The following is a 24,185-nucleotide window of genomic DNA, read 5'->3' as shown; positions in this document are numbered from 1 at the left end:
TGGGAGGCCACGGTGCACAACTGAGCAAGTGGACAAGTACATTAGAGTGTCTAGTTTGAGAAACAGACGCCTCACAAGTCCTCAACTGGCAGCTTCATTAAATAGTACCCGCAAAAAAACAGTCTCAACGTCAACAGTGAAGAGATGACTCCGGGATGCTGACCTTCTAGGCAGAGTTCCTCTGTCCAGTGTCCGTATTCTTTTGCCCATCTTAATATTTTCTTTTAATTGGCCAGTCTGAGATATGTCTTTTTCTTTGCAACTCTGCCTAGAAGGCCAGCATCCCGGAGTCGTCTCTTCCCTGTTGACGTTGAGACTGGTGTTTTTTTGGGAGGGGGGGTTCAAGCTCCTTGAATGTGCTGAGAATGTTTCAAAAGCCAGGCAACTGCACCATTCCCATCAAGTGGGAAGGTTGTATGCAAAATAACCATAGAACAACCACACTCTCACCAAGGTCTAAGAAACATATATGGTTCAACATCATGTGCTACTGGGGATGAGAATGAGTACGCAAACAGTTGTCAAAACTTGGTCTTTAACCAGAGATCCATATTATTTTTTTCAAATACTGTAAAACTATTTGGTGGCTTATATATTTTTACATTTTATCTTGAAGACAATGTTTATTTGCTTTGATGCTGGTGTTCCATTTGTTGATGTGCATTTGCGAGGCACAACAAAAAAAGAAACCAAGGCAAGCATCACAGTTCTTCTCCCTCTCAGTGAATTTCAGAATTGTGAAACATTAATAAGTAATACTTTTTAGATAAAACTGTACTAAATATATTCACGTTACCAAATAATTGATTAAAACACGCTGTTTTGGAATGAAGGTCTACAGTAGCGTCAGCAGCTCTCTGTAGCGTAGCACCACAGCTAGCTTCTGTCTTCCTCTGGGTACATTGACTTCAATACAAAACCTAGGAGGCTCATGGTTCCCACCCCCTTCCATAGACTTACACAGTAATTATGACAACTTCTGTAGGACGTCCTCCAACCTATCAGCGCTCCTGCAGCATGAACGAGCTACAACAACCACTCAAACTGGACAATTTTATCTCAATCTCTTCATTCAAATACTCAATCATGGACAGTCTTACTGACAGTTGCGGCTGCTTTACGTGATGGATTGTTGACTCTCCCTTCTTGCCCGTTATACTGTTGTCTGTGTCCAGTAATGTTTTTACCATGTTTTGTGCTGCTACTATGTTGTGTTGCTACCATGCTGTGTTGTCGTGTGTTGTTGCCTTGCTATGTTGTTGTCTTAGGTCTCTCTTTATGTAGTGTTGTGTTGTTTCTCTTGTCATGATGTGTGTTTTGTCCTATATTTATGTGTTATTTATTTATTTGTATTAACAGCCCCTGTCTTCGCAGGAAGTATTTTGCCTTTTGGTAGGCCATCATTGTAATAAGAATTTGTTCTTAACTGACCTGCCTAGTTAAATAAAGGTTAAATAAATAGAAACTGACATATTGTCCAGCCAATCACAGGATCAGATAGTGAATTTAGTACTGAAAGCATAAACTACAGCTAGCTAGCACTGCAGTGCATAAAATGTAGTGAGTAGTTGACTCAAAGAGAGAAAAATACAATATTTGAACTGTTTTAGACAAATTAATTTCTTCCAAAATTAAGGAGAAGCAATAGAGAAAGAGAGAGAGAAAGCGAGAGAGCAGTATTTGGTTGTATTTTTTAAAACTTTCACTAGCTACCGAAGGCAGCTTGCTAGTTTGGCCTACTCAAACACCCGGCTTAAACAGAGAGGGATGCTATGTTAGCTAGCTGGCTATAGCTATCCAACACTGGAACTCTTCCAAGTCAAGGAAAGCTTTTGGTTTTATTCATTTATTGCCACCGGGGCCCGCCAGTGTAACTGCTAAACATCTTTCTGACTGTACACTGTACTGCATGATTGTAGCAGGCTTACTAACGCGTTAGTTCTAGTAGCTACAGAATGTTGACTATGACGTGACAATGTTTTAGGCTGTGTATAGAAGTTAGTGGTCATGAAAGGAAACTTTGACCTGGTCACAGACAGCTGATGTGTTGTGCACTGAAGTCCACAAGCGAAGGGAAAAGGTGTGAGGAGGAGAGCGCATAGATTGTTGGGAGAAGGAATTATATATACAATGGTCAAAGTGATCATGCTATTTTTATGTGGCTGCTATGAAAGTGAACTGTATTTGCGTGTAATCAGCGGTGTATTTATTCCGCCGATTCTATTTTAAAAAGTTTCTTCACTGTAAGCGAACAGAACAAAATGAGGATTAACATACCTGAATTTGTCCAATAGAAACTCTCATTTGCAACTGTTGGACTAATGATTACACCCTAAATTAGCTAGATGCAGGCAAGAGTGTGCTAGGCGGTCAGTCACTTTGTTTGTTAAAAATTATTTCGACCTATGCACCTACATTGTAAACTTTCATTCATAGACTAGGTTGTAGCAACCGCATGATGGGTACAGGGACATTTTGAGTGTCATGTAGTAACCTAAACGTATCGATGTAACATTGAGCTGGGTGAATGGAATATGAATGACATAATAGAAATAAAGCCATGCTCATAATTATTTTTCAATACATCATCCTCCCTCATCTTAAACGGCATTGACCGCCACTGCCCTCTACACATGCTGAGTTCACACACAAGATCCCATTAGGTCTACAGAAGTAAATGCCTATAAAAATCAGTGGGCATAATAAAATGCCTAACTGATGGGATACACAAGCTACATTCCTTGCCAAATAACAACAACAGTTTTATCACAAATTCAAAACGGAGCGTCTTGTCTACTAAATTAACAAAATAAGGCTATGCCATTGCACAGCCATAGGCTTCTACAAGCAAGCATTACTGCTGAGCTGAGCTTACTGCTGAGCTTACTGCTGAGGTTACTGCTGAGCTTACTGCTGAGGTTAGTGCTGAGGTTACTGCTGAGGTTACAGCTGAGGTTACTGCTGAGGTTACTACTGAGGTTACTGCTGAGGTTACTGCTGAGCTTACTGCTGAGGTTACTGCTGAGGTTACTACTGAGGTTACTGCTGAGGTTACTGCTGAGCTTACTGCTGAGGTTACTACTGAGTTTACTGCTGAGGTTACTGCTGAGCTTACTGCTGAGATTACTACTGAGGTTACTACTGAGCTTACTGCTGAGGTTACTACTGAGGTTACTGCTGAGGTTACTACTGAGGTTACTACTGATCTTACTGCTGAGGTTACTGCTGAGGTTACTGCTGAGGTTACTGCTGAGCTTACTGCTGAGGTTACTGCTGAGGTTACTACTGAGGTTACTGCTGATGTAACTACTGAGGTTACTGCTGAGGTTACTGCTGAGCTTACTGCTGTGGTTACTGCTGAGGTTACTGCTGAGCTTACTGCTGAGGTTACTACTGAGGTTACTGCTGAGGTTACTACTGAGCTTATTGCTGAGGTTACTGCTGAGGTTACTGCTTTTTCGAAGATTGTGTTCCATGGTGTAATATAATCAGTTGATATTACGGTTTCAATAAACTCATCTTAAATGGCAATTGTTTTTTATTGCCTGAATATATATGAAACAATTTAGCAGTTAGGATTTATTATCTATAATGCTTATGATAAATTAAGCATTGTTGTACACTGTTGGCATATACTATAGATAAATGCGCACATATTGTTTTACGGCCTTGCCCTTGTGTTCTAAAAATGAAAATATTTTCCATTCCTAGTACTCCGCGGGTTTTCAAACAGTACAAACATGTAAAATACCACAGTGCCAGCAGCACATTGAGGAAATGAATGTTAAATCCAGACTACAAAACACATGGGGTTGAGTCCAGAGAAAAACACTGAGCTTGATTTACATGCATGTGCTTCTCCTACCGGATTCAGAGCAGCACACAGCCTGAGGAAAGCTTTGTGAGCCATAGGAAAGAGCAGCACACAGCCTGAGGAAAGCCTAGTGAGCCATAGGAAAGAGCAGCACACAGCCTGAGGAAAGCCTAGTGAGCCATAGGAAAGAGCAGCACACAGCCTGAGGAAAGCCTAGTGAGCCATAGGAAAGAGCAGCACACAGCCTGAGGAAAGCCTAGTGAGCCATAGGAAAGAGCAGCACACAGCCTGAGGAAAGCCTAGTGAGCCATAGGAAAGAACAGCACACAGCCTGAGGAAAGCCTAGTGAGCCATAGGAAAGAACAGCACACAGCCTGAGGAAAGCTTTGTGAGCCATAGGAAAGAGCAGCACACAGCCTGAGGAAAGCCTAGTGAGCCATAGGAAAGAGCAGCACACAGCCTGAGGAAAGCCTAGTGAGCCATAGGAAAGAGCAGCACACAGCCTGAGGAAAGCCTAGTGAGCCATAGGAAAGAACAGCACACAGCCTGAGGAAAGCCTAGTGAGCCATAGGAAAGAGCAGCACACAGCCTGAGGAAAGCCTAGTGAGCCATAGGAAAGAACAGCACACAGCCTGAGGAAAGCCTAGTGAGCCATAGGAAAGAGCAGCACACAGCCTGAGGAAAGCCTAGTGAGCCATAGGAAAGAGCAGCACACAGCCTGAGGAAAGCCTAGTGAGCCATAGGAAAGAGCAGCCTGAATCAGCTATGTCAGTCAGTCAGTAAGCACCAATACGGAGACCTGCAATTGCCATTAAAGTCAACCGAGAAACACATTCACTCGTTGTCACTCCTCACACATCAGAAACATTCCTCAATTAATCAAACATATATACATGAAAAGGTTAGGTGTCGGCCTCTCTCGCAGTGGTGACCGACACAAGGATTCTTCTGGAGTCGACTCTCTCTAGACTTAGCCTAGATATGGTTTATTCTGGGTTTCATCCTTCATATCTTGAGGTCAACACTGTGTCACAGTCCCTGATCAAGGAAGTCATCCAACTAGAACACAAGTGTTCTGTTTGGTGTGTTCTATTCAGCACAAGCCATTCTCTTTTCTAGCATGTCAACATGAAGCAGACAAAACAGCCTTCCAAAAGCCCTACAGCAGGAACTATAGTGTTAAGACATCAATAAACTATTACAGCTGCATGTAGAATAAATGTGCAGTCGCAAGCAGTATAGTACAACAGAAATGAAAAGTGAGGTGGGATAAACTGAAGAACAAGTGTGCTTCCTGGAAGCTTAACATAGTTCTTTTCCCTCCCTTAAGAGACAGCAAATGGAGTCTCTCAGGTGTCTTTTATCCTTTTTTCCACTAGACAAAACACTGCAAATTACCATCAGGTTAGCTATACTATAACACAATGCTCCTAGCTGTGTAAATAGGCACATTGTCTGACTGGGGATCAGAGAAACAGACAGGAACACCACACACTGATAAATGGGCTGCAATTATTATCAATATTATAATAATTATTATAATAATTATGCAGTACACAACAGGGTGACTGACCCACCAAACGACACAACACCTGTTTAACAATGGAGCGGAGGGATGCAGAACAATTGTTGACCTAAGGGCTTGAATGAGCAGAATAAGAGATCAAACAGGCATCTACTGCACTTGAAAAGAGGACAGTGTCATAGAGTCCACCTAACACTGAGAGAGGATGATGGATGAAAGGAAAGCTGCCTGCAAGTAAACTCTGGGCATGATCGTGTTTGGTATTGTCTGTCAGTCGATCTGAGACAAACAGGTGACAAAACTATGGAATAATCAGCACATTAAAAGAGAAGAGGAATGGAAGCTATTACAGTGAAGGTCTCCAGAGCCTAGTGAGGCAGAGGACAAGACTGTGAGCCCTCAGCCGGAGGAAATCTCACTCTAAATTAGGGAGAAACCTAAGTATGGGCTTGGTAGGCGGTGGGGAGCGAAAGACAATACAATACAGGTCTTGTGGTCTGTGGGACGTGCTAATGTAGCTGCGGTATCTAAGATCTTAGTGTGACTTCCCAGGTCTATGATTGACCTCCCTCTCTGGGAGCCTTGCATTTCAGACACGGGTGTAACACGCTAGTGAGGGCAGACTGAGGGGCTACTGAGGGCAGACTGAGGGGCTACTGAGGGCAGACTGAGGGGCTTGTGAGGGCAGACTGAGGGGCTTGTGAGGGCAGACTGAAGGGCTAGTGAGGGCAGACTGAGGTGTTAGTGAGGGCAGACTGAGGGGCTACTGAGGGCAGACTGAGGGGCTTGTGAGGGCAGACTGAGGTGCTAGTGAGGGCAGACTGAGGTACACAGGCGTTCTTTTATAACCCTGGAGAGGGTTCACAGGCTGGGTTACTCACACAGTCACAGATGCCTTAGCTTTGGCTGCAAAACCCCCACTATGACAGCGGATGCATTTCTCCCAGTCTAGTATTGAATTCATGGATAAACCACAACATACTGTGTGTGTGTGTGTGTGTGTGTGTGTGTGTGTGTGTGTGTGTGTGTGTGTGTGTGTGTGTGTGTGTGTGTGTGTGTGTGTGTGTGTGTGTGTGTGTGTGTGTGTGTGTGTGTGTGTGTGTGTGTGTGTGTGTGTTAGTGAAGGTGGGTAAAAAATCAATACAGTATAGTATCGCAATATAATTTTTTTATGAAATTATATAGATTATATGACTCCAAGTATGGATTCTCTAAAAAATGGTAGTTAACACTAGCTAGTACGAGACAGCTGTACCTGTGCCAAAAACCCAGCTATTTATATTTCTCTAGTTCATTCTCCATCTTCTTTTTAAATGGTGAGACAAAATGTTTTTCAGAATTTTTGTTTCCATGAGTGATCAAAACTTGTTTTCTAATGGCCTTCAATATGTTTGGACATCGAATCATAGTCAAATTGCTGTATCGAATTGAAATATACAGTTGAAGTCGGAAGTTTACATACACTTAGGTCGGAGTCATTAAAACTCCTTTTTCAACCACTCCACAAATTTCTTGTTAACAAACTATAGTTTTGGCAAGTCGGTTAGGACATTTCCAACAACTGTTTACAGACAGATGATTTCACTTATAATTCACTGAATCACAATTCCAGTGGGTCAGAAGTTTACATACACTAAGTTGACTGTGCCTTTAATCAGCTTGCAAAAAATGAAAATGACGTCATGGTTTTAGAAGCTTGTGACCAATTGGCATATTTTGAGTCAATTGGAGGTGTACCTGTGGTTGTATTTCAAGGCCTACCTTCAAACTCAGTGCCGCTTTGCTTGACATCATAGGAAAATCAAAAGAAATCAGCCAAGATCTCAGAAAAAAATGTGTAGACCTCCACAAGTTTGGTTCAACCCTGGGAGCAATTTCCAAATGCCTGAAGATACCACGCTCATCTATTCAAACAATAGTACGCAAGTACAAACACCATGGGACCACGCAGCCGTCATACCACTCAGGAAGAAGACGCATTCTGTCTCCTAGAGATGAACGTACTTTGGTACAAAAAGTGCAAATTAATTCCAGAACAACAGCAAAGGACCTTGTGAAGATGCTGGAGGGAACAGGTACAAAAGTATCTATATCCACAGTAAAACGAGTCTTATATCGACATAAACTGAATGGCCGCTCAGCAAGAAAGAAGCCACTGCTCCAAAACCGCCATAAAAAGCCAGACTACGGTTTGTAACTGCACATGGGGACAAAGATCATACTTTTTTGAGAAATGTCCTCTGGTCTGATGAAACAAAAATAGGAAAATGATGTGGATATATTGAAGCAATATCTCAACACATCAGTCACGAAGTTAAATCTTTGTCACAGATTGGTCTTCCAAACGGACAATGACCCCAAGGACCCCAAGCATATTTCCAAAGTTGTTTATAAATGGCTTAAGGACAACAAAGTCACGGTATTGGAGTGGCCATCACAAAGCCCTGACCTCAATCCTATAGAAAGTTTGTGAAAAAGCATAGAGAGGCCTACAAACCTGACCCAGTCACACCAGCTCTGTCAGGGGAATGGGACCAAATTCACCCAACGTATTGTGGGAAGCTTGTGGAAGGCCACCTGAAACGTTTGCCCCAAGTAAAACAATTTAAAGGCAATGCTACCAAATACTAATTGAGTGTATGTAAACTTCTGATCCACTGGGAATGTGATGAAAGAAATAAAAGCTTAAATAAATCATTCTCTCTACTATTATTCTGACATTTCACATTCTTAAAATAAAGTGGTGATCCTAACTGACATAAGACAGGGAATTTTTACCGGGATTAAATGTCAGGAATTGTGAAAAACTGAGTTTAAATGTACTTGGCTAAGGTGTATGTAAACTTCCGACTTCAACTGTAGATAGCAGCGTGAGAATTGCAATAAACATCGTGTTGTGATAATTTATTTTGAGGTCCCTGGCAATTCCCAACCATAATTTGTGTGTGTGTGTGTGTGTGTGTGTGTGTGTGTGTGTGTGTGTGTGTGTGTGTGTGTGTGTGTGTGTGTGTGTGTGTGTGTGTGTGTGTGTGTGTGTGTGTGTGTGTGTGTGTGTGTGTGTGTGTGTGTGTGTGTGTGTGTGTGTGTGTGTGTGTGTGTCTGTGTGTGAAACAGTGAGAAAGAGACGGTGTGGGGGAGAGAGTAAGAAATAACATATAGTACCTGAATAAAATGTTAATTCTATTAGCATGGGACAGAGAGAGGAGAGTACCACTTTGGGATGGGGGTAGACCCTGCGACCCAGGGTCAAACTGCTGTGACATGCTGCAGCTTGCAACAGCCGCCAGTGAGAGCGCAAAATGATGGGTTTGCGAATGCAGCTGCAGCGCAATTCCAATGACAGAGGGGTTTCCTGTGAGAAATGAATGAGCCACTGGACACAGGACACAAGCCAGGAGACAGCGAACAGCGGGTGTGTTCTGTTGGTCCATGTTAACTGCATACTGTCAGAAATAAAGTTACTGTGTAGTGTGTGATACAGTACTTCAAACATATACTGTCAATTGTATTGCTCCATAAGCCTTGTCTATAAGGGACTGGGAAAACATGGCAGAAGCAAACAACAGTTCCAGGCTGCTATATAATGAGACATGTAAGCGAAAGTGAAATATGAAACCCGAAGAATAACAGGAGTTACACCCTGCGGCCTCTGTCAAACTGTTCCCAACACAGCTGTGTGTTGCCGTGGTGTTACCGTGGTGTGTGCAGTGCGCAGTGAGGATCCCCAGCTCATTGAGGGCTTTGATTTGGGCTCGCACGCAAAAAGCACATGAGATGACACGTCAGTGTAGCTACAAGCCAGATGTGCTCCTACATGTATATGCTGCCGCATCCCTTCCATGTGACAACCTGGCGGTAAGCTTTGAAGGCCATGCATTCTTTCACAGGTCCTGCAATCCCACTACTGCAACACATCCACACACCCACTGGGCACACACTGGTTGAATCAACGCTGTTTCCATGTCAGTTCAACAAAATGACGTTGAACCAATGTGGAATAGATGTTGAATTGAGGTCTGTGCCAAGTGTGCACATACTTACACACAATCAAGTGCACGCACACACACACACACACACACACACACACACACACACACACACACACACACACACACACACACACACACACACACACACACACACACACACACACACACACACACACACACACACACACACACACACACACACACACACACACACACACACACGCCTCTCCAAATGTCCTCTCCAGCCATTCTTTTTTACCTGTGGTTGGATCGCTCAATTCTTTCTCTTTGCGCTCTCTCTCCTCTTTCCGTGCTCTTTTCCCCCCACTCGTTCTCCCTTTCTTCTCCTTTTTCCTGCCCTCCGACATGCTGTCAGTTGAAAGTGTAAATCCTCGAAGGAAAAAAACAAACAGAAAAAAAACAGGTAGTCCTGTGGGGAGCGCGTGGCAAGTGGGCACTAGACTCAGAGCGTCTCCAATCCTATATAGACGCACACCAATCACCCACAGTAGGGAAACACCTACTCACAGCAAGGCAGAGAGAGAGAGGGAAGAGAGAGAGGAAGAGAGAGGACCGAAGAGGAGGGGCGACAGCGCTAAGGAGAGAGAATGGGGAGGGGAAGAAAGAGGGAGGGTAGTAAGAGAGAGAGAAAGGGAGTGAGCAAAGAGGTATTTCCCATTGCTGTCAAGCAATTAACTGTTCCCTGCCTGGAACTATCAGATAAGCAGAGCCTCTTCCAGGCCCTCAAGCTGGAGCAGAGACCAGAGAGAGAGAGAGAGAGAGAGAGAGAGAGAGAGAGAGAGAGAGAGAGAGAGAGAGAGAGAGAGAGAGAGAGAGAGAGAGAGAGAGAGAGAGAGAGAGAGAGAGAGAGAGAGAGAGAGAGAGAGAGAGAGAGAGAGAGAGAAAACCCCTACAGAGTGGAAGAGATGGCCAGTATATAGAGAGAGGAAACTCCCCCAGAGCGGAGGAGATGGCCAGTATAGCAGGCCACATATAGCCTCCCCCAGCCCCAGCCTCCCCTAGCCTGGAGCATCTGACCCATGCTGACCCTGACCCATGCTGACCCCACCCAGCTCCCTTTGGGTCTGGACAGGTTGGTGAGGTGGTCTCTACACAATATCATTATCCCATCATCTGGTTCTGATTTGGGTTATAAACACTGAAACCACAGGAGGATATGCATTGAAACCAATCAAAACTAGAAACCTCTCTCTCTCTTTCTCCTCCCTGTGTCCTCCTACCCTGACGGTGTTAGCGAGCCCCAGCATGTCTGTGGATGTCTCTCTCTGCTGGCGTGTCATCACCAACCTGAGCAGCAAGCTCGGTCACACACACACACACACACACCAGAAGAGGCTATAGGAGGAAGGGCTCATTATAATGGCTGGAATGGAGTAAATGGAACTGAGTCAAGCATGTGGTTTCCATGTATGATGTGTATGATACTGTTCCATTTGTTCCATTCCAGCCATTACAATGAGCCTGTCCTCCTATAGCTCCTCCCACCAGCCTCCTAATGTACAGTAGGCCCTTAAAGCACCACTGATTATTTTATAAGCTTGTTACTGTACGCACTAAGCCTGTCAAATATCACTCCAACTGAATTGCACTCTCTCTAGTGTACACTCTCTCTAGTGTACACTCTCTCTAGTGTACACTCTCTCTAGTGTACACTCTTAGAAAAAAGGGTTCCAAAAGAGTTCTTCGGCTGTTGAACCCTCTGTGGACATGGAACCCGAAAGGGTTCTTCAAAGGGTCCTCCTATGGGGACCCTTGAAGGTTCTAGATAGCACCTTTTTTTCCTAAGAGTATAGTGCTAGCAGCTAGGAGAGTAACATGTGGAAAAACAACAGACTAGGACACCCATTGAAACTTGTGACCAAAACAATGCTCTGTGTGACTCATCTGCTAGTTTGGTATCGGGGGCCTCCCAGAGGTGTTCTCTCGGTTCAGCCCTCGGGAACCCATATCACTGTTGGGAGGGGCATGTGTTTGGTGTGGGTGGGGGGGGTGGTCATCATGTCCCAACAGGTCAGGCCGCTCACTGCAAACCCCCACTCAGTCTCAGGAAACTTCAAAGAAAAAATGGAGGCCAAGTGCCCATTGAGTCTCTCTCTCTCATTCTGTGTATATATCTCCCACCTTTATCAACACTCCCTCTGTTTACCTCTCCTTCTTCTCCTCCTCTCTGCTCTTCTCTCAGAGATTCTGCATAGTGATCTAATCTGTCGGCGGTGATGACGGAGTAGGACTGAAGGGGCTCCAGTTTGACAGGAAGCACCACCCTCCTCCTCCACACCCCCGTTCCCCTCCTTCCCACCTCCTCAACAATCCTCGCCTTCATAACCCTTGTCTCCCCCCTTTGTTGAGCAAGATGGGTCTCGTTGCTATGCCTCTGGCTATGCTGTCCTCTCTGGCACCTGTGTGTGTGTGTGTGTGTGTGTGTGTGTGTGTGTGTGTGTGTGTGTGTGTGTGTGTGTGTGTGTGTGTGTGTGTGTGTGTGTGTGTGTGTGTGTGTGTGTGTGTGTGTGTGTGTGTGTGTGTGTGTGTGTGCGTGTGCGTGTGCGTGTGCGTGTACGTGTGCATGTGTGTGTGTGCGTGAGTCTGTCACAGTGTGTCAGTGTATAACTAGCTAACACATTTGGTTCCTTGGAAGTTGTGTGAACATTTTTTGGAGGTTTCACATTGTTTGTGGGAACGAAGCCATACGTTCCCTGACCGGTAAGTTTTTTTTTAAACCTTCTGAGAACCGAAGTGAAAATGTTGTCTGTTCTGAGAACATTTATTTTTAGCTGCAGAGAGGTTCTAGAAAGTTTTATTCAGGTTCCTTGAGAATTTTTCAGGGAGTTTTTATTCATGCTATTCTACATAGGTTATGTAGATGTTTTTGAATAACTTAAACAAGACGTTTAATAGTGTACAAACCAAGAGAGTACCATTATGCTATTTTTTTCAATATTTTATCTTGTTTAGTTGTGTGTTTTTTCTTGTCCCGTGTAAATAAAAAATATCTTTGTTTTTTTCCGTATATATTTCATGTTTATTTTAATATCACTTTCCATCTACAGAATGAATAGAGTCTCCAGCAACCTGCCTCACCCAATGTGGTACGGATCTGCTATTTTTTATACTTAAGAACCGGAACCCCCATCAAAAGCTGGCTGCTAGCTAGTAATCAGTAAGCCATTGCTAGGCCCATCTGCTAGGCCCATCTCCCGGCTAGCCGAAGAGGCCCATCAGCCACTCCTTGGGCTACAAAACGCTGACCCATCACGATTGGACTACCAACGTAATTCTGCCCGAGGGGGTTTTTCAACTAACTCCTCCGTCTCGACGTCCCCTGTGTGCCCACCCGGTAGCCTGCTAGCCGCGGCCCGCTAGCTGTCTAAAGCACATCGGACTGTTAGCTTAAGAGGCCCATCGGACAAATTCTTTGGCCACTATACATACAGTTGAAGTCGGAATTTTACATACACCTTAGCCAAATACATTTAAACTCAGTTTTTACAATTCATGACATTAAATCCTAGTAGAAATTCCCTGTCTTAGGACAGTTAGGATCACCACTTTATTGTAAGAATGTGAAATGTCAGAATAATAGTGGAGAGAATGATTTATTTCAGCTTTTATTTCTTTCATCACATTCCCAGTGGGTCAGAAGTTAACATTCACTCAATTAGTATTTGGTAGCATTGCCTTTAAATTGTTTTACTTGGGTCAAACGTTTCAGGTGGCCTTCCACAAGCTTCCCACAATCAGTTGGGTGAATTTGGTCCCATTCCCCCTGACAGAGCTGGTGTGACTGGGTCAGGTTTGTAGGCCTCCTTGCTCGCAAATAATTTTTCAGTCCTGCCCACAAATGTTCTTTGGGATTGAGGTCAGGGCTTTGTGATGGCCACTCCAATACCTTGACTTTGTTGTCCTTAAGCCATTTTGCCACAACTTTGGAAGAAAGATTGGGGTCATTGTCAATTTGGAAGACCCATTTGCGACCAAGCTTTAGCTTCCTGACTGATGTCTTGAGATGTTGCTTCGATATATCCACATCATTTTCCGCCCTCATGATGCCATCTATTTTGTGAAGTAATCCTGCAGCAAAGCACCCCCACAACATGATGCTAACACCCCCGTGCTTCACGGTTGGAACGGTGTTCTTCGGCTTGCAAGCCTTACCCTTTTTCCTCCAAACATAATGATGGTCATTATGGCCAAACAATTCTATTTTTGTTTCATCAGATCAGAGGACGTTTTTCCAAAAAGTACTATTTTTGTCCCCATGTGCAGTTGCAAACTGCAGTCTTGCTTTTTTATGGCGGTTTTGGAGCAGTGGCTTCTTCCTTGCTGAGTGGCCTTTCAGGTTATGTCGATATAGGACTCGTTGTTTTACTGTGGATATAGTAGATATAACTTTTGTACCTGTTTCCTCCAGCATCTTCACAAGGTCCTTTGCTGCTGTTCTGGGATTGATTTGCACTTTTCGCATCAAACTACAATAATCTCTAAGAGACAGAACGCCTCTCCTTCCTGAGCGGTATAACGCTGCGTTATCCCATGGTGTCTATACTTGCATACTATTGTTTGAATATATGAACGTGGCACATGAACGTTGGAAATTGCTCCCAAGGATGAACCAGACTTGTGGAGGTCTACAATTTTTTTTCTGAGGTCTTGGCTGATTTCTTTTGATTTTCCCATGATGTCAAGCAAAGAGGCACTGAGTTTGAAGGTAGGCCTTGAAATAAATCCACAGGTACACCTCCAATTGACTCAAATGATGTCAATTAGGCTATCACAAGCTTCTAAAGCCATGTTATAATTTTCTGCAATTTTCCAAGCTGTTTAAAGTCAGGGTCAACTTAGTGTATGTAAACTTCTGACCCACTGGAATTGTGATACAGTGAATTATAAGTGAAATAATCTGCCTGTAATCAATTGTTGGAAAAGTGTCATACACACAGTAGATGTCCGAACTGACTTGCCAAAACCATAGCTTGTTAACAAGAAATTTGTGGAGTGGTTGAAAAATGAGTTTTAATGGCTGTATATTGCAATTCGATACAACGAATTGCAACTGTATTTTGCCAATTGGCCTGGTTTACCACACAGAACACTGCTGATCCGTCCTCTGAACCGGAACCCCCCAACAGAAGCTAGCCCGCTAACTAGCTACTAGCTAGTAGACAGCTAGCCTCTGCTAGTGGTCATCAGCTACTTTTAGCCCGGACAACTCTCGCCAGTCTCGCCAGACTCAAACCAGAACAAATCAGACTTTTTTTCTCCATATCTCTGAATTCCTACTGCAAGTTCTGAACCTTTTTTTTCTCACCTGGATCATCGCAGCTAGCTAGCTGCTATCCAAGTGACCACTCCTGGCTAACGTCTCTGTCCCGAAGCAAGAACCAATTATAGCCTGGAGCTAGCCTTGCTAGGCCTGCTCTCTGCGGCACGCTAGCTGTCTAGAACACATCAGACTATTAGCTTAAGAGGCCCATCGGAGAAATTCTTTGGCCACTATACCTATTTTGCCAATTATGCCTGGTTTACCATTCAGAGCCCTGCTGATCCAGCATGAGGAGGCCACAACAGACTTTCTTCCATCGCGACGTCCCTCTATGGCCTTCTGCTGGCTTGCTAGCCCGGGCCCACTAGCTGCCTGAAGCCACTCACTGGACTCCTATGATCACTTGGCCATACATCCCTCTCCCTAACGTCAATAGGCCTTGTCCATTGCTGTTTTGGTTAGTAATTATTGGCTTATTTCACTGTAGAGCCTCTAGCCCTGCTCAATACGCCTTAGTTAATACTTTATTTCCACCTCCCACACATGCGGTGACATCACCTGGTTTAAATGATATTTCTAGAGACAATATCTCTTTCATCGTCACTCTATGCACAGGTTTATCCCCACTGTATTCACATCCTACCATACCTTTGTCTGTACATTATGTCTTGAATCTATTCTACCGTGCCCAGAAATCTGCTCCTTTTACTCTCTGTTCTGAAAGTACTAGAAAGACAGTTCTTTTAGCCTTTTGCCGTACCCTTATCCTACTCCTCCTCTGTTCCTCTGGAGATGTGGAGGTTAATCCAGGCCCTGCAGTGCCTAGCTCCAATCCCAATTCCCAGGCGCTCTCATTTGTTGATGTCTGTAACCGTAAAAGCCTTGGTTTCAGGCATGTTAACAGCATAAGCCTCCTCCCTAAGTTTGTTTTATTCACTTCCCTAGCACACTCTGCCAACCTGGATGTCCTAGCCGTGTCTGAATCCTGGCTTAGGAAGACCACCAAAAACCCAGCAATTTCCATCCCTAACTATAACATTTTCTGACAAGAACTGTCAAAGGGGGCGTAGTTGCAATCTACTGCAGGGATAGCTGGCAGAGTTCTGTCTTATTATTCAGGTCTGTGCCCAAACTATTTGAGCTTCTACTTTTAAAAATCCACCTCTCTATAAACAAGCCTCTTACCATTGCCGCTTGCTGTGCCCTGGACACCATATGGGAATTTATTGCACCCATCTATCTTCAGAGTTCGTGCTGTTGGGTGACCTAAGCTGGGACATGCTTAACACCCCGGCATTCCTACAATCTAAGATTGATGCTCTCAATCTCACACAAGTGATCAATGAACCCACCAGGTACAACCCCAAATCCGTAAACACGGGCACCCTCATAGATACCATCCTAACAAACCTGCCCTCCAAATACACCTCTGCTATCTTCAACCAGGATCTCAGCGATCAATGCCTCAATGCCTCATTGCCTGGGTCTGCGGTCATGTAACCACCCTCATCACTGTCAAACGCTCCCTAAAACACTTCAGCGATCAGGCCTTTCTAATCGACCTGGCTCGGGTATCCTGGAATGCTATTGACCTCATTCCGTCAGTAGAGGATGCCTGGTTATTCTGTAAAAGTGCTTTCCTCACAATCTTAAATAAGCATGCCCCATTCAAAAAAATGTAGAACCAGGAACAGATATAGTCCTTGGTTCACTCCAGACCTAACTGCCATTGACCAGCAAAAAAACATCCTGTGGCGTACTGCATTAGCATAGAATATTCCCTGCGATATGCAACTTCTCACCAATATACACAGGCAGCTAGGAAAGGCTAGCTTTTTCAAACAGAAATTTGCATCCTATAGCACTAACTCCAAAACATTCTGGGACACTGTAAAGTCCATGGAGAATAAGAGCACCTCTTCACAGCTGCCTGCTGTACTGAGGCTAGGAAACACTGTCACCACCGATAAATCCGTGATATTTGAGAATTTCAACAAGCATTTTTCTATGGCTGGCCATGCTTTCCACCTGGCTACCCCTACCCCGGTCAACAGCCCTGCACCCCTCACTGCAACTTGCCCAAGCCTCCCCATTTCTCCCTCACCCATATCCAGATAGCTGATGTTCTGAAAGAGCTGCAAAATCTGGACCTCTACAAATCAGCAGGGCTAGACAATCTGGACCCTCACTTCCTAAAATTATCAGCTGAAATTGTTGCAATTCCTATTACTAGCTTGTTCAACCTCTCTTTCGTATCGTCTGAGATCCCCAAAGATTGGAAAGCTGCAGCGGTCATCCCCCTCTTGAAAGGGGGAGACACTCTAGACCCAAACTGCTACAGACCTATATCTATCCTACCCTGCCTTTCTAAGGTCTTCGAAAGTTGGTCATGGGTGGTTTCAGAGTTGGTCATGGGTACACCTCATGCTCAAGGTCCTAAATGACATAATAACCGCCATCGATAAGAGACAATACTGTGCAGCAGTATTCATCGACCTGGCCAAGGCTTTCGAATCTGTCAATCACCACAATCACAACCACGCCTTGGTTTTTTTAATGACTGCCTTGCCTGGTTCACCAACTACTTCTCTGACAGAGGTCAGTTAGTCAAATCGGAGGGCCTGTTGTCCGGGCCTCTGGCAGTCTCTATGGGGGTGCCACAGGGTTCAATCCTCAGGCCGACTCTTTCCTCTGTATACATCAATGATGTCGCTCTTGCTACGCAGACGACACCATTCTGTATACTTCTGGCCCTTCTTTGGACACTGTGTTAACAAACCTCCAGACGAGCTTCAATGCCATACAACTCTCCATCTGTGGCCTCCAACTGCTCTTGAATGCAAGCAAAACTTTAATGCATGCTCTTCAACCGATCGCTGCCCACACCTACCCACCCGTCCAGCATCACTACTCTGGATGTTTCTGACTTAGAATATGTGGAAAACTACAAAAACCTAGGTGTCTGTTTAGACTGTAAACTCTCCTTCCAAACTCACATTAAGCATCTCTAATCCAAAATTAAATCTAGAATCAGCTTCCTATTTTGCAACAAAGCCTCCTTCACCCATGCTGCCAAACATACCTTCGTAAAACTGACCTTCCTACCAATCCTTAACTTTGGCGATGTCATTTACAAAATAGCGTCCGACACTGTACTCAGGAAATTGGATGCAGTCTATCACAGTGCCATCCGTTTTGTCACCAAAGCCCCATATACTACCCAGCACTGCGACCTGTATGCTCTTGTTTGCTGGCCCTCGCTTCATATCCGTCGCCAAACCCACTGTCTCCAGGTCATCTATGTAAAGCCCCACCTTATCTCAGCTCACTGGTCACCATAGCAGCACCCACCCGTTGCACGCGCTCCAGCAGGTATATTTCACTGGTCATCCCCAAAGCCAATTCCTCCCATGGCTGCCTTTCCTTCCAGTTCTCTGTTGCCAATGACTGGAACGAACTGCAAAAATCACTGAAGCTGGAGACTCATATCTCCCTCACTACCTTCAAGCACCAGCTGTCAGAGCAGCTCACAGATCACTGCACCTGTACATAGCCCATCTGTAAATAGCCCATCCAACTACCTCATCACCATATTGTTATTTATTTTGCTCCTTTACATCCCAGTATGGCGACTTGCACACTCATCTTCTGCACATCTATCACCCCAGTGTTTAATTTGCCATACTGTAATAATTTTGCCTCTATGGCTTATTCATTGCCTCACCACCCTTATCCTACCTCATTTGCACACACTGTATATAGACTTTCTCTATTGTATTATTGACTGTATGTTTGTTCATTCCATGTGTAACTCTGTGTTGTTGCTTGTGTCGCACTGCTTTGCTTTATCTTGGCCAGGTCGCAGTTGTAAATGAGAACTTGTTCTCAACTAGCCTATCTGGTGAAATAAAGGTTACATTAAAACATGTTTTTAAAAAACAAGAGGAGGAGGAGTTTACGTAAACAATCTCAGTGTAAGTTCAGTATGTTCTTTGATAAGGGTATGTATCCCAAATTCAAAGACCTCCATCTTAACCCAAAATTGTAGGGAAACAAATATGCTATGGGACTAAATATGTCACTGTTCCCCTACTCCGTTTCTGCCATGACATGTAAACCACTGTGTTGAAAGAAATTGAAGCAAAGGACAAATAACATTTGTGTAAATTGATGAGCTCTCCGCCCACGGACCCCAACCTTTTCCTCCATAGTCCCCATGGACTCTTGTTTTCATGCAGTGCCGCCCACCAAGCAAATGGATGGAAGATGAAAGATTGAATACGGGATAAGAGCAGTCCATATCAATGTGTGTGTGTGTGTGTGTGTGTGTGTGTGTGTGTGTGTGTGTGTGTGTGTGTGTGTGTGTGTGTGTGTGTGTGTGTGTGTGTGTGTGTGTGTGTGTGTGTGTGTGTGTGTGTGTGTGTGTGTGTGTGTGTGTGTGCGTGTGTTCTACCTGGGGGTTCTACCTCCAGTATGGTACAGGAACAGTATGAAGGTAATACTTTATACTCCAGTATGGTACAGGAACAGTATGAAGGTAATACTATATACTCCAGTACGGTACAGGAACAGTATGAAGGTATGGACATCTGGATAACACTCAATCCTAGAGCAGACACACACACACACACACACACACACACACACACACACACACACACACACACACACACACACACACACACACACACACACACACACACACACACACACACACACACACACACACACACAATCTGAGACTCCACATCAGTCCCAGTCTGACTGACCCTGTTTCTGCCAGGTAGAAAGAGAGAGACTTACCACAGCTTGTTCTCTCAGACACCAACACAGTCACGCATGCACACACACTGTACAACCACAGTTCAACCATAGTACAACCACAGTCACACAGTACAACCACAGCACAGTCACACAGTACAACCACAGTACAACACCGAATACTCTGTCCCTCCTTTTTCTAAACCATGAATAATAATAATTTATTACAGTTATAAAGCGCTTTTCATTATACAGAATAATCTCAAAGTGCATCACAAAACAATAATAAAATCAATTAAATAATAATAATATTTTTTTTAAATGCTTCCATTGCGAAGCATCTGCTGTTTCTCAACAGTCTGGTCCCAGGGTCGTTCTGAGATCAGGCTGTGGTGGAGGGGGCGAGAGAGAGGGAAAGAGGGGTGCTGTGGTGGAGGGGGCGAGAGAGAGGGAAAGAGGGGTGCTGTGGTGGAGGGGCCGAGAGAAAGGGAAAGAGGGGTGCTGTGGTGGAGGGGCCGAGAGAGAGGGAAAGAGGGGTGCTGTGGTAGAGGGGCCGAGAGAAAGGGAAAGAGGGGTGCTGTGGTGGAGGGGCCGAGAGAAAGGGAAAGAGGGGTGCTGTGGTGGAGGGGCCGAGAGAAAGGGAAAGAGGGGTGCTGTGGTGGAGGGGCCGAGAGAGAGGGAAAGAGGGGTGCTGTGGTGGAGGGGCCGAGAGAGAGAGCGGTGCTGTGGTGGAGGGGCCGAGAGAGAGGGAAAGAGGGGTGCTGTGGTGGAGGGGCCGAGAGAGAGAGCGGTGCTGTGGGGGGAGCCTGACATTTAGAGTAAATACAAATAAACCTCTCAAATTTCTGGCTTGGATTCCCTGGATGTCCTGCTCTTAAAACCTTCACAGGCCCCATCTCTGCCTCCCTCCCGGGCCAAGAACTAGCCCCAACCAGACCCACATCCATTCCTGCAGCCTGCAGCCTGCAGCCCTCTCTGCTCTTAGTCTCAAATATGACCGGATAGCTGTCTTGCACCTCCATTCAGAGCCCCTCTATCCTGTACCTGCACATCATCAGATAGCGCACCACTTCACAAGCACACTAGTTTATCTTTTAAGACGTAATGGTTTTAAACATCCATCACCTTGTTTAGATCGGGGGGGGGGCTAGTCCCTGCTTTTAACACTCGTCTGTTGACTTGACTCTGAGAGAGGAAGCAAAGGAAGCAGTGGAGAGAGGGAGACCGCAAAGAGAGGTGGGGGGTGAGAGAGGGAAGAGAGGGAAATACAAGATAGAGAGGAAATACAAGATAGAGAGAGAAATACAAGATAGAGAGGGAAATACAAGATAGGGAGGGAAATACAAGATAGAGAGGGAAATACAAGATAGGGAGGGAAATACAAGATAGAGAGGGAAGAGGGAAATACAAGATAGAGAGAGAAATACAAGATAGAGAGGGAAATACAAGATAGGGAGGGAAATACAAGATAGAGAGGGAAATACAAGATAGAGAGGGAAGAGAGGGAAATACAAGATAGAGAGGAAGAGAGGGAAATACAAGATACAAGAGAGGGAAATACAAGAGAGGGAAATACAAAGAGGGAAATACAAGATAGAGAGGAAGAGAGGGAAATACAAGATAGAGAGGGAAGAGAGGGAAATACAAGATAGAGAGGGAAATACAAGATAGAGAGGGAAATACAAGATAGAGAGGGAAATACAAGATAGAGAGGGAAGAGAGGGGGAAGAGAGGGAAATACAAGATAGAGAGGGAAGAGAGGGAAATACAAGATAGAGAGGGAAGAGAGGGAAATACAAGATAGAGAGGGAAATACAAGAGGGAAATACAAGATAGAGAGGGAAGGAAATACAAGATAGAGAGGGAAGAGAGGGAAATACAAGATAGAGAGGGAAATACAAGATACAAGATAGAGAGGGAAGAGAGGGAAATACAAGATAGAGAGGGAAGAGAGGGAAATACAAGATAGAGAGGAAATACAAGATAGAGAGGGAAGAGAGGGAAATACAAGATAGAGAGGGAAGAGAGGGAAATACAAGATAGAGAGGGAAATACAAGATAGAGAGGGAGAGGGAAATACAAGAAGAGAGGGAAATACAAGATAGAGAGGAAATACAAGAAGAGAGGGAAATACAAGATACAGAGGGACAAGAGAGGGAAATACAAGATAGAGAGGGAAGAGAGGGAAATACAAGATAGGAGGGAAATACAAGATAGAGAGGGAAGAGAGGGAAATACAAGATAGAGAGGGAAATACAAGATAGAGAGGGAAATACAAGATAGAGAGGGAAATACAAGATAGAGAGGGAAGAGAGGGAAATACAAGATAGAGAGGGAAATACAAGATAGAGAGGGAAATACAAGATAGAGAGGGAAGAGAGGGAAATACAAGATAGAGAGGGAAGAGAGGGAAATACAAGATAGAGAGGGAAATACAAGATAGAGAGGGAAGAGAGGGAAATACAAGATAGAGAGGGAAGAGAGGGAAATACAAGATAGAGAGGGAAATACAAGATATAGAGGGAAGAGAGGGAAATACAAGATAGAGAGGGAAGAGAGGGAAATACAAGATAGAGAGGGAAATACAAGATAGAGAGGAAGAGAGGGAAATACAAGATAGAGGAAATACAAGATAGAGAGGGAAATACAAGATAGAGAGGGAAATACAAGATAGAGAGGAAATACAAGATAGAGAGGGAAATACAAGATAGAGAGGGAAATACAAGATAGAGAGAAATACAAGATAGAGAGGAAGAGAGGGAAATACAAGATAGAGAGGGAAATACAAGATAGAGAGGGAAGAGAGGGAAATACAAGATAGAGAGGGAAGAGAGGGAAATACAAGATAGAGAGGGAAATACAAGATAGAGAGGGAAGAGAGGGAAATACAAGATAGAGAGGGAAATACAAGATAGAGAGGGAAATACAAGATAGAGAGGGAAATACAAGATAGAGAGGGAAATACAAGATAGAGAGGGAAGAGAGGGAAATACAAGATAGAGAGGGAAGAGAGGGAAATACAAGATAGAGAGGGAAGAGAGGGAAATACAAGATAGAGAGGGAAATACAAGATAGAGAGGGAAATACAAGATAGAGAGGGAAGAGGGAAATACAAGATAGAGAGGGAAGAGAGGGAAATACAAGATAGAGAGGGAAGAGAGGAAAATACAAGATAGAGAGGGAAATACAAGATAGAGAGGAAATACAAGAAGAGAGGGAAGAGAGGGAAATACAAGATAGAGAGGAAATACAAGATAGAGAGAGGGAAATACAAGATAGAGAGGGAAGAGAGGGAAATACAAGATAGAGAGGGAAGAGAGGGAAATACAAGATAGAGAGGGAAGAGAGGGAAATACAAGATAGAGAGGGAAGAGAGGAAATACAAGATAGAGAGGGAAAGAAATACAAGATAGAGGAAATACAAGATAGAGAGGGAGAGGGAAATACAAGATAGAGAGGGAAGAGAGGGAAATACAAGATAGAGAGGGAAATACAAGGGAGAGGGAAATACAAGATAGAGGGAAATACAAGAAGAGAGGGAAATACAAGATAGAGAGGGAAGAGGGAAATACAAGATAGAGAGGGGACAAATACAAGAGAGGGAAATACAAGATAGAGAGGGAAGAGAGGGAAATACAAGATAGAGAGGGAAGAGAGGGAAATACAAGATAGAGAGGGAAGAGAGGGAAATACAAGATAGAGAGGAAATACAAGATAGAGAGAGGGAAATACAAGATAGAGAGGGAAATACAAGAGAGGGAAATACAAGATAGAGAGGGAAGAGAGGGAAATACAAGATAGAGAGGGAAGAGAGGGAAATACAAGAGAGAGAGGGAAATACAAGAGAGGGAAATACAAGATAGAGAGGGAAGAGAGGGAAATACAAGATAGAGAGGGAAGAGGGAAATACAAGATAGAGAGGGAAGAGAGGGAAATACAAGATAGAGAGGAAATACAAGATAAGAGAGAGGAAATACAAGATAGAGAGGGAAGAGAGGGAAATACAAGATAGAGAGGGAAGAGAGGGAAATACAAGATAGAGGGAGGAAAAGAGAGAAGGAAATACAAGATAGAGAGGGAAATACAAGATAGAGGAAGAGAGGGAAATACAAGATAGAGAGGAGGGAAATACAAGATAGAGAGGGAGGGAAATACAAGATAGAGAGGGAAGAGAGGGAAATACAAGATAGAGAGGAAATACAAGATAAGATAGAGAGGGAAGAGAGGGAAATACAAGATAGAGAGGGAAGAGAGGGAAATACAAGATAGAGAGGGAAGAGGGAAATACAAGATAGAGAGGGAAATACAAGATAGAGAGGGAAATACAAGATAGAGAGGGAAATACAAGAGAGGGAAATACAAGATAGAGAGGGAAATACAAGATAGAGAGGAAGAAGAGAGGGAAATACAAGATAGAGAGGGAAATACAAGATAGAGAGGGAAGAGAGGGAAATACAAGATAGAGAGGAAATACAAGAAGAGGGAAGAGAGGAAATACAAGATAGAGAGGGAAGAGAGGGAAATACAAGATAGAGAGGGAAGAGAGGGAAATACAAGATAGAGAGGGAAGAGAGGGAAATACAAGAGAGAGAGAGGGAAGAGAGGGAAATACAAGATAGAGAGAAGAGAGGGAAATACAAGATAGAGAGGGAAGAGAGGGAAATACAAGATAGAGAGGAAGAGAGGGAAATACAAGATAGAGAGGGAAGAGAGGGAAATACAAGATAGAGAGGGAAATACAAGATAGAGAGGGAAATACAAGATACAAGATAGAGGGAAGAGAGGAATACAAGATAGAGAGAGGGAGAGGAAATA

The 24,185-nt window shown here is 44.1% G+C and overlaps 1 protein-coding gene across 3 annotated transcripts in view; it reads right to left on the bottom strand.

Annotated features, from left to right (window-relative positions):
- nrg2a (neuregulin 2a) overlaps positions 1–24,185 on the bottom strand; it is a 158,823-nt gene that overhangs the window by 102,593 nt on the left and 32,045 nt on the right. The window contains exon 1 of one of the 3 annotated variants that reach the window (XM_046318090.1): positions 9,588–10,060. The exons of the other annotated variants lie outside the window; for them this stretch is intronic. Within the exon in view, the coding sequence (XP_046174046.1) occupies positions 9,588–9,696 (109 nt within the window). The 5' untranslated portion in view covers positions 9,697–10,060. Of the gene's footprint in view, positions 1–9,587; positions 10,061–24,185 lie in introns of those variants that run through there. 3 annotated transcript variants of the gene reach the window in all.

Source organism: Oncorhynchus gorbuscha, linkage group LG20, assembly GCF_021184085.1.
Source record: "Oncorhynchus gorbuscha isolate QuinsamMale2020 ecotype Even-year linkage group LG20, OgorEven_v1.0, whole genome shotgun sequence".
Classification (NCBI taxonomy): domain Eukaryota; kingdom Metazoa; phylum Chordata; class Actinopteri; order Salmoniformes; family Salmonidae; genus Oncorhynchus; species Oncorhynchus gorbuscha.
This window is presented reverse-complemented; position numbering and strand designations above follow the sequence as displayed.